Below are 18,820 nucleotides of genomic sequence, written 5' to 3' on the forward strand. Positions count from 1 at the left end.
TGCATTTGCGCTTTCCATTCTCCACCCTCGCAACATTCAAACACATTGACATGTTTATTGTAGAAGTAGCTGTTTGAAAGAATTATTAATGAATTGTAGGGAGCTTGAAAAGAGGCTTCAGACTGAGTTGCGTGCTCTGTTCAAAAAGATACATGGAAAAACCTTGCAATTTTCAACGAATCCCTCCCCTTTACCCCTACCTCACAGCTTGAAAAATTCAGCATTCGGGCATTAATGCGACAATACCTAGAGTGTTACAGCAGTTTTAAAACAATGTGTGCAATCAAAAGGTGACAGTCAAACTTGAGTAGAGAAAAGAATTAGCACATTGACACATTCAGATTTCAAACCAGTCCAAGTCCTCAGAGGTTGGGACCCCTGTTGACTATCACTTCCCCTAAAATAATGAATCATAAACAAATTCAATAAATACTTTATCCCACTACTGAATATAATCCGCTTAAAACTGAAAGCCAATCACCAGGAATTGAACAAAAGGCATAAAGTAGACTTGGAGATGTTGAATTCATTACTGGAGCTGCTGAAATTAGGCTGAATGGTGCTCAACTAGGACACTCTTTCCTCATTAGCTATAATAACTTGCTGCAAAATCTATTATTAAATTATGCATCTAAGAAGGTAGAACAGCAGGTTGTTGTGTTGCCTCCTCCGCTTGCAAACTCTTGTAATATTTGACAAGGACTTCCCATCCTCCAGGGCACATAAAACCATCAGGAGGGTTCTCGCCAGTTCTTGCATAGGTTCGCATCTGCAGCAATACATATCAGAGTCAGAAGCTTCATAATTACATACAATTTGAAGATGCTAATGAAAGTAAGTTCAACAACATCTCAAACAGTCATATGGAAACCTCCAAGGACAAAATTGATGCTTACTGAAAAAAAAAAAGATAATGTTAAAGGAAGCTTTGCTAGCAGCCTTCAACATCCAGGGGTAGAATTATTATAAATACTGGAACATATTCCCAGGATGAAACTAAGGTTTATAAGCACTGAATAATCTGAACTCTCCGTCTGTGCAGCCAGATTATAGAGTGCACTTACTCTTTTGAAACTACCATCACATGCCATGCACTATATCATAGATCCTCTTCATCATAAATTTCTTCACTAATTTATTTTTTTCAACTAAAATGTAATGAATTGTCCCAAACCAGTTCATGATATTCTTAAATAACCTAATACAAATTAATGAAGAAAAAGTCAAATCCCTTAAGTTTCTGAGTAGACCCTGCTTCCTGAGTAACCTGCCACTGCAGATTCTCAATACTAACATGAAGGTAGATTGCGCACCAAGTGAGAACCAATACTAATAGGCTCAACAACAAGCATCAAATTTAGTTGAATATGTAATTCTGCAATAGACTTCCAGTTGTTATAATGATGTAGCCTGAAACACTACTGAAATCTAGAGAATCCAACACTTTACCTTGGTTCCAGATATGAAGAGGAAATCTTTGGCACGTGAAGGATCAAAAAATGCCATCTTCTTTGCCACTGTGTCATAAGCTGCCACCTGGAGACCATAATTGAGGGAAATGAGTGCAAAAGGAACAGAAAATCAATGTAAGCCACAATTTTAGCACAATGTTGTCCTGGTTGAGTGGTAAAGGTTTCTCTTGAATCGGTGAGTGACTTTTATTTCTGGATCAGTATTTATTGAGATTAAGGGACTACTTATTGGCATCTGTTACAATTGATTAAGTTTGAAGTTTCTAGAAAGGACCAGATAGTATATACTGAAAAAATTTGAGTCACCATGTGATAATACTCTTGCTAAGGGGAGTAGTAACTCATACATGGAAGATTTAGCAAAAGGACGGCCTAACCCATATAAACAATTTGAGATATTCATCAATCAATAATGCTTGGTAGAGTTTTTTATATGATAAATGCATATAGTACCTACAATTAAGGTTTAACCAGCATATATAACATACCCTAAATGGCAAAATGTTAAGCTTTTCCAAGCCAGGAGCCATGCTTAGCACTTTTTTCCCATGTTCAGGATCATACAAATCCCTTTTCTCTGTTGGGTGACCCATGCCAGCAGGATCACGACCTACAATATAGAAATTAGCCCCAGCATTTATCCTTGCCTTGGCATGCCACTGTACCTCTGTTGGACCTGCATAATGCATAGGTGACGGAAATATGGCCACAATGGTAGTGTCAGGGTCAAGGACTCCATCTTCTAGGACCTGAACCAAAATTCAGTGGCATGAAGAACAAAGAATTTTATTAAAGAGTGTGCACATATCTTGTCATTATAGCAATTATCCCTGGATAAAATTAGTAGTGGTTACACAGAAGGGATGATGGAAAAAACCTTGCTGTGTTGTTCCATCCGAACATCCAAGGGCACATCGTCAGCTTTGGTGAATCCACCTAAAGGATGAAGCAAAAGGATTGGATTCTTGAAACCCATTTCTAAAAGTCGTCTCCGAGTATCATTCATCAATAGCGCATGTCCATTATGCACAGGGTTCCTTAACTGAAAAGCAAAAACAGCATCAGCCTTGCGCCTATCAAATTCTTTTCTGAGTTGCTTGGGGGAAAGTCTGTAGTGATCAAGCCCATCATTATACTTGATAGGTTTCAAAACTTCCAGATCACCGCCAATAAGCCAGTTTCCAGCTGGAGTGATGACTTCCTCAACATATGGCAATCCTGGTGCAGTCGTTCCCCATGTTCTAGCTATTCTTTCTTCTTTGTTATGCTTGTATATTTGAATGCTGCAATCGAAGTTCCGAAACATTTAAAATTTTCAAGAACGGTAGATTAACTGGTTTGAAAACTTGCTAGTACAATTTTATCTTGCACGATGCAAATGACAATTAGATCACCAACCAAGCAATTAAGCACATAAATCAACAAGACTCCTTGAATGTTTATCTAACAGAATAAATTAAACCAAACAAGCCGGAATTCTAAAGCAAGCTTATATATTACTAGAACTTCCAATACTGACCAGAAAAAAAATACTAACAATTAGATTATCTAAATATACAATCTCAATTGTCACATGTATGTACTAAAAAGTCCATGTAAAAGGGTTTAAAAAACTATGAACCTCCTGAGAATGGCGATCAAGTCTCCATCAGGCCCAACCAACCCAACATCGGAAGAAGACCCAATTCCCCCCTTTGTCTCATCATCAATCGCCAAAACAATAGGAAGTGGCATGTTGACAGTAGAACCATCTTTCATTCTCAAAGTCTTAAAATGTAAGCTTTGCAAATACTCGTCTTCCCTCATAAACCCTTTCAAAGGACTAGCCCATCCTTCACTAATTACATGCACCCACTCCACATCGATCTTGGTTAACCTCACCTTCGGCATTGACTCAGCCTCAACCGTCTTCACTCCCCTTTCACTCTCTGGCACAACCAGATGGACCAGGACCCCACCATCTGGCTCGATCAACGAGCTCTTGATCACTGAAGTCCAAGAAGACTGAACCGGAGCATGCATTTTTTTGGGTTTGAAAGAAGTTGATGTTAAAGGATTAAAATGGCAAATGGGTTTTGGTCGGATTTGGGTGTTATAACTGGTTAAGGCACTGTGTTTGCTTCTAAAATTAAGGTAAGTGGTGGAAGTGAAGTGTACTTTAAGTGTTAGAGACATGATCGTAGGGAATTGCGATAGTTGGTTTGATGAATAAGTTGTTAGAGAAGTACAGCGAGATCCGGGAAAACTGGGGCATAAAAGCTGAGCCTGAGGCTTTAAAATTGGCGAACATCTTTGGTGTTGGTGGTGGTAGAAAGAGTTCGGCCTGGAAAAGAGATCCACACGTTTGCTTCCTGCACTCGCTTTTGTGTTTGTGGACGGAAGTTGGTGGGTGGCACAGTTGCGTTGGGGGGACCAGAACAAACCAATGGCTATTGTATTGAGTTGGGTGATTGAGGAGTAAAAATTTTATGGGCCAAAGCTTAACGCTAACATGAAAAGGTTGAAAGTAACTCGTAACCCAATCCTGACCCAAGAATTGTCGACTCCATGAACGGGAAGCCTTGAAATGTTCCGCAGTTTTGTATTTGTATCTTGATTTATTCTTTGTTTGCTTTAGTGGTCAACCGCGTGCCAGTTTAGTCACCTTCACTGCACATATAGGCCCGAGTCCGCATGCATAGTTATTTTGGTGCTTAAAATAATAAATATGACAAAATAGAATGATAATTATTTTTATAATATTTTATTTATATTTGACAAAAAAGTTAAAATTGTAAAAAATATTAATAATTTTTTTAAAGTGAAAATTTTTATTTTAAATTTATAAAATTGAATTTAGATATTTTATTATATACTTAAAATTTACATTAATAATTTAAATTATATAAAATTTAAAAAATAATTTTGATAAATAAATAAATTATCTTATCTTAATCTTTATACATATTAAACATAATATAAGATAATATTATTTAATTTAATTATATTTATAATATTATTTTATCTTATTATAATTTTATGTATCAAATATATTTTAAATATATTATATTAAAATGCAATTTGAGAATACCATTAAGTGCATTATAAAAAACAAATTATGACAGTCAAAGATTGATTTTTCAATGAAAAGTAATTAAATTTTTATCAATATATAATATGTCTACACCAACAAGACTTAATTAAATTCGACCAAAGATAATTAAGGTGGCTTGCCGTTTTTGATTATTGGTTTTTAAGATACCTGGATTGCTAAAGCTCAACCCATTGACAACTTCAACTAAGGTCCTATATTCTTCCATTGCTTCATATACTACTAGTATTCACTTTTTTCACTTAATTCGTGCTTAGGATTTTAATTTTCAAATCTAAATAATAATAATATAATAATAATAATAATAATAATTTTAAAAGTAGCATTTGTTAGTGTGGTGGGAACTTTTTTCACTTAATTCGTGCTTAGGATTTTAATTTTCAAATCTAAATAATAATAATAATAATTTTAAAAGTAGCATTTGTTAGTGTGGTGGGAAGATATTTCCGTCCAACGTAGAACAACACTAAATATATAGGTTTAGTGTCTCACATTTGTTTTTAAAATAAAGCCTATATCTATACTTTCAAATTAAAGAAAAACAAATGCACGATCAACATAAAATGATCATTTATATAATACATTACAGGAGTGTTTGATTCACAAAATCATAAATTTTGGTGAAAAATGTAATATTTGAAAGAATGTGGTACCTAAGTTTTTTTTTTTTTCAAGACATTTAATGTTCAAATTCACTAAATATATATATATTAATTAGTAAATAATTATCATAATCTTTTTTATATATATGATGTTAACTTTTCATTAGTTTTTATTAATAATAAATATTCAAATGACAAATTATGCATTTAGCAGCAAAATAAAATAAATATTTGTATGATATTTTTATTTATAAAATATCATAAATAAAAAAATATTAAAGATTATTTGAGGTATTTCTCAATAAAAAAAATCTTAAATAATTTATAATATTTTAAATAACGTCATTTAAAATTTTGTATGATATTATTTAAAGCATTTTTAGTCTATAAATACCTTAAATAGTCTTATTTACAAAAACGTGAAAATTATTTAAGGTATTTTTTGATAAAAAAAGCTTTAAATAATATATGTTAAAAATATTAGAGGATTATTTAAAATGTTTTTGAAAAAAAATACATTAAATAATGCATTTAAAATTTGTTGAGATATTAGTTAAGGCTTTTTGTCAACAAAAATACTTTAAATAATGTTCTTTAAAAAATAAAAAATGAATTATTTAAGGTATTTATAGACAAAAAACGACTTAAATAATCATCTTAAAAAATATTAGGAGATTATTTCAAAAAACTCCTTAAATAATGTCATTTAAAAATTTTGAGAGAATTATTTAAAATATTTTTGAACAAAAAATGCTTTAAATGATGGATTGCAGTGAAAAATAAAATATTTGTTAATTGTTTAATGATTATTTAATACCAAATGTCATTAATTGCAATAAACAAAAATTTTAGCATAAAAAATATACAACTAAGTTATAGTCACTTATAAACATATTTTTTAAAATTGTAACGATTATTTCATAATTTTTTATTTTGATCAAATTTAAAAATAACATAATTTTTTTCTTCAAAATCATAAAATATCACAATGTGAATTTTTAATTATAGGATTTTAAGTACTATTAAAATTTTGTTACTTTCTCTCATAATTGAATTACTTTAAATCAAATATAAAAATAAAATATCTACCATTAAATAAAAAAAAACTTTAAGAATTAATTTTAACCAAACGCCCCTACATACTCTAACACTTAGATTATGTGGTATATTTTATTTTTATTATTATAAAATTTTGATAATTCAAAGAGAAAAGGTATGTTGTAATACAAAATGCATTTTTTTTTTTCAATAGTTTATAACAACATTACAAGTTTTAAATTCTTTATAATAATAAAAGAAATTCAAACTTAGGTTTTTTTTTTACTGATTATTACCTTTGGAAATTATTTATTTAATGTGAATAGTATAAGATTTTGCAATATATAAAATAATTTTTATTTTTTATTAATAATAAAAATCGTACTTCCTTTTGAAATTCATAATTGAGTTGGCTAATTAAAATCACAGTCGTTGAGCCACGATCACAGCAAGCTGCGGTACGTTTGATTAATAGAAACAGGCAGAACGGCCCCACGTCAAAATCCATATATTTACCTTCCCTTTAGATATTTTGGTCTGTCATGCAATTTTCTAACAGCCACCTTCACAGTCACCGCCGACCGACAAGTTTATTCCAAAAAATATAAACTCTAAACCGAGTTTCACATGTATAAAGGCACAAACACCCCCGCCCTCCCGCTTCTTTATACCCTTTTTGGCCAAATCTCATTGGGGCATTATTGTCCTATCACTTTATCCCCAGAGCGAGGGGTATATTAAAAAAAAAAAAAACCTATAAACCGATTTTCCCATATATAATGGCACAAACACGCCGTCCTATTTATCCCCGTTTTGGCCAAATCTCATGGGGGCATTATTGTCCCATCACTTATCCTCCGTGCCCTAATTCGACGTTGTGCCAAACAGATTCACAAAAAAGCAGCAGTTATAAACAATACTCGGAGCTACCCGATATTTTTCCTTCTTTCGCCTTTTTTTCGATTTGAGGTTAGGGTTTCGTCATCGGTGTTCGTTTTATTTAGAGATCCTTGAGAGATTGGAATTGAGAGCGATTGTTAATGGGAGTGCCGGCGTTCTACAGATGGTTAGCGGAGAAGTATCCGCTGATTGTGGTGGACGTTATCGAGGAAGAACCGGTGGAGATAGACGGCGTCTCGATTCCGGTGGATACGAGTAAACCTAACCCCAATAGACTCGAATTCGATAATCTTTATCTCGATATGAACGGGATCATTCATCCTTGTTTCCACCCCGAAGACAGAGTAACCCTCTCAACACGTTAAAAAGTTTCATCTTATTTTTCAATATTATATTTCGTTGAAATTGTTGGAATGAATGTAATTTGCTGAATTTCATTTCTTCTCATGCAGCCTTCGCCAACAACTTTTGATGAAGTATTTAAGTGCGTGTTTGATTACATTGATAGATTGTTTGTTATGGTCCGTCCTCGAAAGCTTTTATATATGGCTGTTGGTGAGTAGTGCTTATGTTAGGTTGAAAGACTTCTGATATTTTTGAGATGCAGATAAAGTGTATTTTTGTTTATTTGGTGAGACCAACTTTTTATCTGGAAAATTTTGGTAGATGGCGTTGCCCCTCGGGCTAAAATGAATCAACAGCGATCTAGGCGTTTTAGAGCAGCGAAAGATGCTGCAGAGGCGGTATGCTATCTTATCATTGCTAGGGTAGTTTTTTTTTTTTTTTTTTATGTTATTTCCTAAGCTAATTTGCATAATAGATTAAAAGTTAGATTATCGAGAATTTGTTGGTAAGTATTTTATATTCTCCCACACTTTAATTACAACAACACACTAAGCCTTATATACCGTACTGGTTGGCTATACATTATCACACTGCTGGTCCCAAGCCCAGATAAAGGAGGAGGTTGCGATAGGACAGCCATTGTAAAACATAGTCAAACCATGATGAAGGACCAAAATAAGAATTCTCCCACACTTAACGAAAGAAATTGTCACAACAAAAGAAGCCAATGGTAAGATTTTTATTCATTTTAACTTTCCTTTGTAGGCAGCTGAAGAAGCACGGCTTCGTGAGCAGTTTGAGAGGGAGGGCAGAAAGCTTCCTCCCAAAGAGGAATCACAACTTTTTGATTCGAATGTTATTACACCAGGCACTCCATTTATGGCTGTTCTGTCAATTGCTTTGCAGTACTATATCCACCTGAGATTAAATTATGACCCTGGATGGAAAAATATTAAGGTAGTATTAATGTTATGGTTCCTTGTTTATTTACTTTCTGTTGTGTGTTTGATTTCTTTTGACATGGTGGGGAGTTTTGGCCTTCTCTCATACTTTCATCTTTTTAAAGGTTATTCTATCTGATGCAAATGTTCCTGGTGAAGGAGAACATAAAATTATCTCGTACATACGGCTCCAAAGGAACCTTCCTGGTTTTGATCCAAACACACACCATTGCCTGTATGGTTTGGTATATTTCTCCCTTCATTATTTCCATTTTAGATTTCAATTTTTCTATTTAAATTTTATGTATTTGTTCTGTTTATTTTCTTTGCCCAACTTGGCTGGACTAAAATCATGCACTCTGCTTATTGTTGACACTTGACAGGATGCTGATTTAATTATGTTGGCCTTGGCCACTCATGAAGTTCACTTTTCAATCCTCCGAGAGGTTTGTATTTCTTTCAACTTGCAGATATCTTCTACTTCGAGAATCATTATAAATTGCATGAAATGTTTTCTGAAGATCTGGTTTTCTTGCATTTTGTAACTTCTATCTGAGGTTGATAACTCATTTATAGGAATAAGTGGATATTACAAGTTAAATTACTTTTTTGAAGAATGTTTTATTATTATATTATACTGTTCCCTCTTGGCCGTATAGTAACAGGTTTTATTGAATACTTTCAGATTGTCTTCACCCCTGGACAAGATAAATGCTTCCTATGTGGTCAAATGGGCCATGTAGCGGCAAATTGTAAAGGAAAGGAAAAGCGGAAGGCTGGAGAATTTGATGAGAAAGATGATGGAAAAGCTCTTCCCAGAAAGCCGTACCAAGTAATTTTTCTATTGAATTTACATTTGAAATATTTATAATAAAATATTTCGATGAACTACAACTTGTTATTTGCTTCATATTTGCAGTTTCTGAACATATGGACACTTAGGGAGTATCTGGAATATGAGATGAAAATCCGCAATCCTCCTTTTGAAATTGACTTGGAGCGCATTGTGGATGATTTTATATTCATGTGCTTCTTTGTTGGCAATGATTTCTTACCTCATATGCCTACACTAGAGATTCGTGAGGTTTGTATATAGTTGAAGTAATCATTTTACTGTTGGCTTATTATAGTGATTTTTGTGAATGGAAACTCTAGTTTTATATATGAAACTGAGGATTTAATAGGAAGCTTTCTCTTTTACATTTGTTAATTTACAGGGTGCAATTAACTTGTTAATGGCAGTATACAAGAAGGAATTTAGATCATTGGGTGGTTATTTGACCAATGGTAGCAAGGTGACTTTTAAATTTGTCGGCTATGTATTATTCCAATCATCAAATTTTATCTGGTACACTAATGCTTTTGACTGTTTGATTTCTATTTCAGCCAAATTTGAGCAGGGTAGAGCATTTTATCCAGGCTGTGGGATCCTATGAAGATAAAATATTCTGGAAAAGAGCACGAATGCATCGGGTTTGTTGAGTTCAGGATCAATATAATTCTCTTTAATTTTCGTTTACGTTTAGGTTTTGTTAATGATTCAAATTATTCAGGAAAACTTGCTCATAATTGCGTTTCATTTTCCATTAAAAAAATGGTTGGGGTCTTTCCTTTTGGTTTGTTGGTCTCTTTTGGTTATTTATCATTGCATGTGGTATTACGTGTTCAGCCCTCTTTCAGTGCTCATGCAAGATATAAGATTATTACCCAACTCTTGTAAACTATTGTGATCCTGAAATGGCACTTTTCTGTTATTCTTCATTGGCAAGATTACCTATTGTGTAATTGAATAAATTTTGAGTTATGGTTGCAGCGATACTCTGTTCTTTTGTCACTTAGCAGTCTTAATGTTTTAAGACTAGAGTGTAGGCCATTGACCCTTCAATGTGTCTCTGAGTGTATACGCATGCACCTTAAATGAACTGTCTGACTTGACCATTCTTGGAATGAATGTATTAGATATGAACTCTACTTATTTACTCATCCTATGAGCCATTAAAAAAAATTCAGTATTAATTTGTTCTATGATGGTATCATACAGCGCCAAGCAGAAAGAATCAAGCGTGAAAAGGCCCAAACTATAAGAGGAGATGATGCGGAGCCTCAAGTTCAACCAGATTCTCTGGTTCCAGTGGATAGATTTCATGGTTCCCGTCTTGCCTCAGGCCCTTCACCTGCACCATTTCTGAAAACAATGGAGTCTAACGGTAATGGGTTCTCTGATCGGCCATGCAAAGTGCAGCGTTTATCTTCAGGGGACACTATTGGTGCTGCTATTGTGGAAGCGGAGAATAGTATTGAAACAGATGTATGTTTTCCTCCTTCAGGAGAGGCACTTTAATGTAATTCTGACTTCAGCCATTCTTTAGGACTCATATTCCATGAGCTAACCTATGATTTGGTATGAGCCTTGCTGGCGAGGAGTTAAGAGAGTATTAACTATCGTTCTATGTGTTTTTGCTGGACTGTGGTATGTCAAAATAATGGCACTTACCGTGCTGCTTATCTTCACATTGGCATTAGGTACAGGAGAACAAAGAAGAATTGAAAGCAAAACTTAAGGAGTTGATCCGTGACAAAGCTGATGTTTTTAATTACAAAAATCATGAGGAAGACAAGGTTTGAATATGATGTTATCTATTCATAAGCAATTTATCATTTTTTTTATCCTGTTTCGGCTAATATTTGGGTATAGACAGTAGTTAGATTTGAAACTCAGCTTGAAATTGTTTGTTTTTTCTATTTTCAAAGTTTATGCTGCCGCCCTCATCGTATCTCTACCAAGTGGAAAATAATTCATATTGATTTGTTATTTTATGTAAAATTTAATGGTGCTTGATATAGTTTCATACTTTTAAGTTTTTGGCAGTTGAGACGGGCATGCTTGGATGTGACATGCTGCATGCAGCCTTAATATAAAAATCTCTGTTGTTTCTCTGTCTTTTCTACTTGGAATTTGGTTGCTGTTTTAGTCTATGTCTTGAGTATCTTAGCTGCTTTATTGGTGGTTTGCTCGTGTTAGATTAAACTGGGAGAGCCAGGATGGAAAGAAAGGTATTATCAAGAAAAGTTTTTGGCACAAACTCCCGAAGAAATGGAAGCAATACGAAAAGATGTTGTGAGTTTGAATTTTTTTGAGTATGTGGCATACAATGTTTTTGAATTATTTCTGTGATGATCTTATATGCTGGAGCTTCTTTTATGTAGGTCTTGAAGTTCACGGAAGGTCTATGTTGGGTCATGCACTATTATTATGAAGGGGTTTGTTCTTGGAGGTGGTGAGTTTCTTTTACATTTATTCTTTTTCTAGCACTGGTTGTAAAGGGAAGTTTGACCAGGCTTTTTTTGTGTTTATTTTCCCTTCTTAATTGTTTGATGGATACTTGCTGTCGGATTGGATTCCTCTGTATTTGCTTGTCCTTGCCCCCCCCCCCTTGCCTAGGGTCAGTGATGGTATTTTATAAGTTTTTATTGGTCTTGTTGGGCATTTAGTGATAGAGTGATGCTTTCTCTCGTTTATATCTATCATGTTGTGGTCTATTTTTGAATCATTCTTAGTGGATATTATAATTTTGTGCGGAGAATCAGTCATCTTATTCATTTTGGGATCTATAGAGTTGAATTTTTTTTCAGCCTCAGTGCGCTTTATTTTAGTGAGAATTTTGTTGATTGGGATCTCATCTTTCTACTTTAATAGACATCATTCTTTGATTTGTCACTCTCCTGCCACTGAATTTTGTTGTTTCAGGTTTTATCCTTATCATTATGCACCCTTTGCATCTGATCTAAAGGATCTTGGTCAGCTAGATATTAAGTTTGAGCTGGGCTCGCCCTTCAAACCATTCAATCAGTTATTGGGGGTTTTTCCTGCTTCAAGGTACTGTAACTACTGTTACATGGTTCACTTTGTTCACCTTGCAAGTTTCTGAGCCTTTAGGATATTGAATATATTTCCTTTGCAGTTCCCATGCACTTCCCGAACAATATAGTAAATTGATGACTGATCCAAATTCACCAATTATTGATTTTTATCCAACTGGTATGCAATTTTGCTAAACAAATAGGCATCTTATGTATTTCTTCTTAATTTCTTAATAAGATCTGAAATTTGAACTCGCTCTTTCTATCAGATTTTGACGTTGATATTAATGGGAAGCGGTATTCATGGCAGGTCAGTTTATCCTTTAGTCTCATTTGGTTTAGTTTCATATGCCAAGTGGTTTATTTAAATAGTCTTTGGTTTACTGAAGTGGAAATTTGATCAATTCGCTGTTGCTCTCTGAAGGGTATTGCAAAATTGCCCTTCATTGATGAAGAGCGCCTTATTGCAGAGGTTGCAAAAATAGAACATACTTTAACGGTATGGCCCTATAATCAAGTCGTCTTTCATGCATGCCTTCTACTCTTTCTCCTTTCTCCTTTTGTTAAGAATCTATATGTTCTTTCAGAAATTTGTTTTAGCTGTGTCTTTTAAATGCTACCATCTTATGCAGGACGAAGAAGCACGGAGAAACAGTACAATGTGTGACATGCTTTTTGTGGCATCATCACACCATCTCTCGGAACAAATATATTCACTTGACAATTGTCGTAAACAATTGACAGGAAGGCAACGGATTGAAGTCAAGGAGGAAGTCAAACTTGATTTGAGGTTTGTGTTGGAAAGCTTTAATCATTGTACATTCATTTTGCTATGATTGTGCCCCCTCCCCCTTTTGTTTGGTGATTTGTTCCAAGTACTATTCAGACTGTTGTTGAAATCAAGGAAGTCTGTTGAATTCTATTATTCTAATTTTATTCTTCTTTTAAAACACTGCAATGCTGCTAGGATTTAATGGGAGATCTGTGCCATTTTTATTGTGGGAAAATTTTTATGGTTTAATCATTTCCATCAATTGGAATTATAAAATATCTTATATTGATGGCTTCCTGTCAGTATGGAGATATAAATACAGCTTGTGCAGGATATTTTGGTTCTTACTTTTCATTGTCAATTATGGAGATTTTGATGCTTTCTCATTTTGCCTAATGTGTTTTAAAGCTGTATTAATTCTGAATTGTTGGTATGTGTTGATGCTCTGTCTCAGTTTCATTGCATTCTTTTTATCACATGATTCAAATTGCTAGTTTGCAGAAGGGAAAGTTGATACTGATATGTATTTTTTTTTGTTAGTCATGATAGAAGCTAATAGCTCATTCACCATGTTGGTATTGTTGGGCTACTTGTGCTTCATACCCTAGAACTAGTAATATTCCTTTAAATCTTAATTGTTGGTACACTGCTCTTGCTGTCTATAGAAATAAATGCGGACAGGTATGGATATGTTTGTGTGTCATTTTGTGTTGAGACATTGATATTGATGACATAGTTCAGCAAACTTGTTTTGAATGCTGGTCTTGTGAAATAATTTAGAATTCAAGCTGTCTTAACTACTTTGCTTGCTAACAGTGAATTTTAAAATATGTCCCACTTTGTTCAAGCTGTGTTGACTACTTTGCTTGCTAACAGTGAATTTAAGATTTGTCACACTTTGTTTCTGATTTATTTCGGTCTGCATGCAGTGATGGGATGAATGGTTACATATCCCCTTGTGCTGGAGATACTCACCCTCCTATATTCAGGTCTCCAATCAAGGACATGGAAGATATATTGGCCAATGAAGTCATGTAAGTTTCAATTATCAATGATCTACTAATTTATTGATCATATGCATGGGACTGGTTATTGAATAAAGATACATTAATGTATTTTTGGATGCCTGCTTTCCAGATGTTGTATATATAGACTTCCAAAAACTCATAAACATATCACTCGTCCTCCAGCTGGAGTTAAATTCCCTCCTAAGGTATGTAGCAGTTGTAGTTCTCTGCTTAATGGTAGATGTAGTTTTTTTAATTTTAATTTTAATTTCTTTAAGTATTGCTATATCAACTGTAATATGATCTACTTTTGCCTGTTCTGGTCAAATTAACTTAGCTATTGATTGAAATGTTGAAGTAATCTGGATGTGGTAGCTGACCAAATATTGTACCAACAGCGAATTTTCTGAATTTGTAAATATGAGATCTAACCAATTGAAACAGCTGAGTTTTGTTGAACTCTGCTTGCTTAAACATATTCCTCATAAAATTTCTTGCTTGGCAAACTCAATAACTTCTGGATGGCATTATTGGAGCCCATTCTGGAAAATTGTCTACACATGCTTGTGTGCAAAATCCTCAAAAACTCAAGCAAGAAGCAAATTTTAGTATAAAACAATGTTAGACTTTTTCTATCCGCAAAAACACACCAAAAAGTAGGAAAAAGAAGTTACGATGATTTTTTGTATGAGCAAGCTTACTTGAAGTGCTTATCATGGTTGATTTAGTCATATTATTTTTATTGATATTTTTCAACATTGTGGTTCACAGAAGGTGCAATTCGGTGATTTAAAACCTGAACCTGGGTTATGGCATGAAGATTCTGGGAGGAGACCTTGGGAAAATGGAAGGATGTCTGCACATGGTCTTCATCTGATGGAAAGGTCAATGTTCAAAAGATTGTATATATTTTTGTTTCTGAAATTTCCATTTTTCTTGCCATACTGCATGTCATTTAGTGAGAGAAAACATCTAACTGTTTGAAATATGTTTTGCTTTTCATTACAGGCATAACCCTCCTGGATCTGTTTCTGGCCGTAAGCTTGGGGAGGCATCACACAGACTTATTGCTAATAGCTTACGGTTGAAGATAGATACTAATGGGTTCAGTAATAATATGCAAGCTCCACCACCATCATATGCCACTGCTCCCTACATCCCACCTGTCAATTCCAATGTAAATTATGGGTTTCATAACCAGGGACAGCCTAGAATGGTTCCTCCTAGCGAAGATAATTCTAGTGCAGGTTGCGCCTCATCTCAGAATCCTCCTCTGCATCCTCCCAATGCCCATGGTTATTATCATTTCCCAATAAAAAACCAAGTAGCTGCCAATAACCTGCACTACCCTCCTAGACATTATCAGAATGGTGCATCAAGGCACATTCCCAGGCTTATGACGCAAATGTCAAATGAAGCTGGTCCTTGTCCTTCTCATCCGGGTAGTTACAATGACAAACCAAGGTATGGAACACAGTATCAAACAAGTTTAAATGACAGTTTTCAGCAGTGGGGTGGTAGAATGGCTCCGCATGCCAACCAGAATGTTTCTGGAGGGTATGTTGTACGTCAACAAAGTGGAGTTAAACAGGGTCTTCACAGAGGGCATGACCATCAGCGACGAAGAGGTAGCAAATTGCATCATCAGAGGGGAGATAATCAGCAAAGAGGGAGCCGGCCACACGGGGGCAATCAACAACACGGAAGCAACCGACAGAAAAAAGGCAATCAACAATTGAGAGGAAACCCATTTTCTACGTTAGACAGAAAGGGTCATAAGAGGCCACCAGTACCAGTTGAGAATAACCACTGAAAGATTCCTCTAACAACTATTAGGTCTTGATGTTTGAATTGTTGTATGATAGTTTGTTCGAGTGGCCTAGGATTCCTTTCTAGGAAAAGGTAAAAGATGCCTATTTCCGTTTTCAAGCATTATTTAATTAAGGCTTTTTGTTTTTCGTTTTTTTTTATAATTCTTGCCCAAGATTTTGGGCTGCTGCGTTAGTTTGTAAAATGGGGCCTTTGTTGTTTCCTGGGACTAGGTTGTAAGAAGAATGGAGAACGTGGCCCAAAGTTGGAAAAATTTTATCATTTCTTTCTATACATCCATTTTTTGTTCTTTTTAGATTGGATTGTTCAACACAAGCGCTATTGACAATAAATGTACAAATTTAGGAGCAGCCCCAGCATTGTAGGACAAGAAATATATCACTGCATTGTCTTTCTTCTGGCTCTTAAATATAAATATAAATGTAAATATATGATGATAATTTAAAAAAAAAAAGCAGATATTTCATTTAAAAAGAAGGGCATCTAGTTAAAAGAAATGTCTGTTTTTTGGTTGTTGAGTTCTCTTCTTTTCAATATTTTCAAAATTTTAACTTCTCTTTCCACGAGTTACTATCTTTATTCTCTAAGAAATTTGTAAAAGATATAGATAATGATGCTATACATTTGAAAACAAGATTTTATTTTAATTTTTCTTTTGCTTGATGAATGGATGTAGCATTGCAATAAATGATGATATATATATATATATATGTATAGTAATATAGGGAACAACTTTATATAGACTTGTGAGTGTTCTTGGGCCTACTTCTAAAATTTTTTGCTTTTCGCAAAAGAAATCTGGCTATTGGGCCCTTAAAAGGGCAAAAAAAAAAAATAAAAAGGAACTGGAAGAGAACCATTCATGCAGAAAGCGTGGCCAAATCTTAAATGAAAATGATAAATAGAAAGAATCCAATAAGCTGCACGTGTGCAGTGCAGTCACAGCTTAGAATGGTCGGGTGTTGAGTTTATGCTACTTTTCAGGTAATAAAAAAAAAGTTTCCAATATAATAATATGAATAATAATTATTAACCCCGATAGTTGTAATACTTTTTTCTTTTCTTTTTCTAAAATAATAAAAAGAAAACAAGATAATTCAAATAAAAAAGAAAAAAAATTTTGAGTGTGCGGTTGCGACTCTGGTCTCGGGTTCGATGTGATTCACCCAAGGGCCAAGTTCTTGGAATGTTCCAGAATGGAACCCAACCAATTGGCTTTTGGCTAAAGATGTTGGTTCACATGGCATGGGCTTTCCTTTCGTTGGTTTATATGTTACACGTGTGAACAAAAGTAGTTAGGTTGTCCATTTCTCAAGCAACTGTCCAAAAACTAAAGTAGAGTCCAGTCTCATTTGGATCATCGGATTGCGACAATACCACACGTCACCGCCCTTAATTCTTCACGATCTGTATATATTTTTGCATTTTTTATGCATGAAAGAAAGATTCTCCCCCAACTAAATTTGTGAAAGGTTTCAACATAAATTTTTTGATTTATTATTTTCATTTGATAAAGGAATAGTAACCCAAACCCCAAAATTGTTTCTTTCTTTAATATTCCTAATAATTAGAATAGATTTTTGGAAGTATATAATTTTGTAGACAGTTGCTGGGACATTACTTTTATTTAAATGATTTCACTTCTGCTAACCCTAGTCTTAAAATATTTCTCATTCTACTGCTATAGGTATGAAAGCTATCTTAAGGAAATCTAAATTAAATTTAACAAAATCCAATGCAAATTTATCCAAAATCCTCTAAGATTTTTCTGGTCCAAACACAGTTTGAAACATTCAAACCAGTAGTAATTTGTTTCATTTCCACAATGATCTTTGCTTTTTAGCACAGATATGTTGTGTTGTAGGAAAGCCAGAAAGAAGCCAATTAAAAATTATATTTTTAGTATCTCAGTCTAATTAATAAATCTCATGAGTTAGAACTAAATCACGAAAAGTATGCATCTATAAGATTCTAGCGAAGCCAGACATATATTAATTATATATAACTTTAATTATCAGCTTAAAACACAAGCAATTAACTATCTTTTTAAGTCTAAACGAGATTACCTACTATTATAAAAAAAAATTTATTTTTTTAAAATTAAGATATAATTCAATTGGTTTATATAATTATTTTTAATAATAAAAAAAATGATTTTAGGACAGAGAAATGCTTTCAAAATATGGAGCAAAGTCTACATGAACGACAGTGCTAGACTAGGAGTATTTAACAAAGCAAGTGTAATGCTTACAAGGCATCTTAATTTAATTATTACCTGGGTTTTGACGGAAATTGATTAATTAATTAAACAGCAAAAACCTCAAAGATTATTACTGGCAAATGAAGTCATTAGTTGTAATACCCCAGCCCAAATAATAATTGGGTTAGACTAATACTAAAGCCTATTAGTTTATTAAGATATTATTTAGTAAAAGAAAAAGGGTTGAAGTATTAGATGAAAGAAAACTTAATTATAGTGAAACAGAAAGGAAATAGAGTTCTTCTTCCTCATCTTCCTTAGGGTTAGAGAATATGAAAAATCAAGTTGTAGATTCACAATCAGAGGCTACAATCAAATTAATCCCTTAAAAGTAAGTACATGCTCTTTTTTTATTTAAAAAGAAATATCAAGTTAATTGCTATTATTTGGAGTTGAAGTTTTGAGAGCAAAACCAAGAAAAAATCAAGAAATCCTTCATTAATCTTGATGATCTATTTGGATAAATTATAGAGCTTTGTTTATTTCATGTTCTTAAGATTTATTGATGATTATTGAATGGAGTTTGAAGGCTGAAAGTAAGGATTTGAATTTTTAAAGATTGAAGGAGAAATTCTATTTTTAGATGAGATGTTGTGATTTATAATAATGAATTAAAATAGAATTTTGCATTAATAGATAGATTATTGCTGTGATTATTATATATCATTGGAAAGCATGTTGAATCTAGTTTCTAATTAAAT

General features: G+C 33.7%; 2 protein-coding genes across 4 annotated transcripts; one reads left to right on the plus strand and one right to left on the minus strand.

The window, feature by feature from the left end:
- Window positions 1-303: 303 nt before the first annotated feature.
- Window positions 304-3,872, minus strand: LOC111312800 (ATP sulfurylase 2-like). The gene is made up of 5 exons (XM_022913419.2): window positions 3,094-3,872; window positions 2,350-2,755; window positions 1,961-2,221; window positions 1,450-1,536; window positions 304-769 (listed from the first exon to the last, which is right to left on the minus strand). The coding sequence occupies exons 1-5, from the start codon at window positions 3,645-3,647 to the stop codon at window positions 632-634; spliced, it is 1,446 nt and encodes a 481-aa protein (XP_022769154.2). The 5' UTR covers window positions 3,648-3,872; the 3' UTR covers window positions 304-631.
- Window positions 3,873-7,007: 3,135 nt separating this feature from the next.
- Window positions 7,008-16,154, plus strand: LOC111312801 (5'-3' exoribonuclease 3-like). Of its 3 annotated transcripts, XM_022913420.2 has the most exons (23): window positions 7,008-7,447; window positions 7,556-7,658; window positions 7,770-7,846; window positions 8,214-8,405; window positions 8,515-8,634; window positions 8,773-8,835; window positions 9,075-9,221; window positions 9,309-9,473; window positions 9,607-9,684; window positions 9,776-9,862; window positions 10,431-10,697; window positions 10,913-11,008; window positions 11,412-11,507; window positions 11,597-11,667; window positions 12,138-12,266; window positions 12,352-12,428; window positions 12,520-12,560; window positions 12,675-12,749; window positions 12,883-13,040; window positions 13,952-14,056; window positions 14,160-14,235; window positions 14,801-14,913; window positions 15,038-16,154. In XM_022913420.2, the coding sequence occupies exons 1-23, from the start codon at window positions 7,244-7,246 to the stop codon at window positions 15,840-15,842; spliced, it is 3,345 nt and encodes a 1,114-aa protein (XP_022769155.2). In that variant the 5' UTR covers window positions 7,008-7,243; the 3' UTR covers window positions 15,843-16,154. The 3 variants fall into 3 exon arrangements, with proteins under 3 accessions (XP_022769155.2, XP_022769156.2, XP_089625198.1); XM_022913421.2 differs by lacking the exon at window positions 12,675-12,749; XM_089769072.1 differs by lacking the exons at window positions 7,770-7,846; window positions 12,675-12,749.
- Window positions 16,155-18,820: the final 2,666 nt, after the last annotated feature.

This window comes from Durio zibethinus, chromosome 1 (assembly GCF_047325235.1).
Source record: "Durio zibethinus cultivar Kanyao isolate XHJ-2024 chromosome 1, ASM4732523v1, whole genome shotgun sequence".
NCBI lineage: Eukaryota > Viridiplantae > Streptophyta > Magnoliopsida > Malvales > Malvaceae > Durio > Durio zibethinus.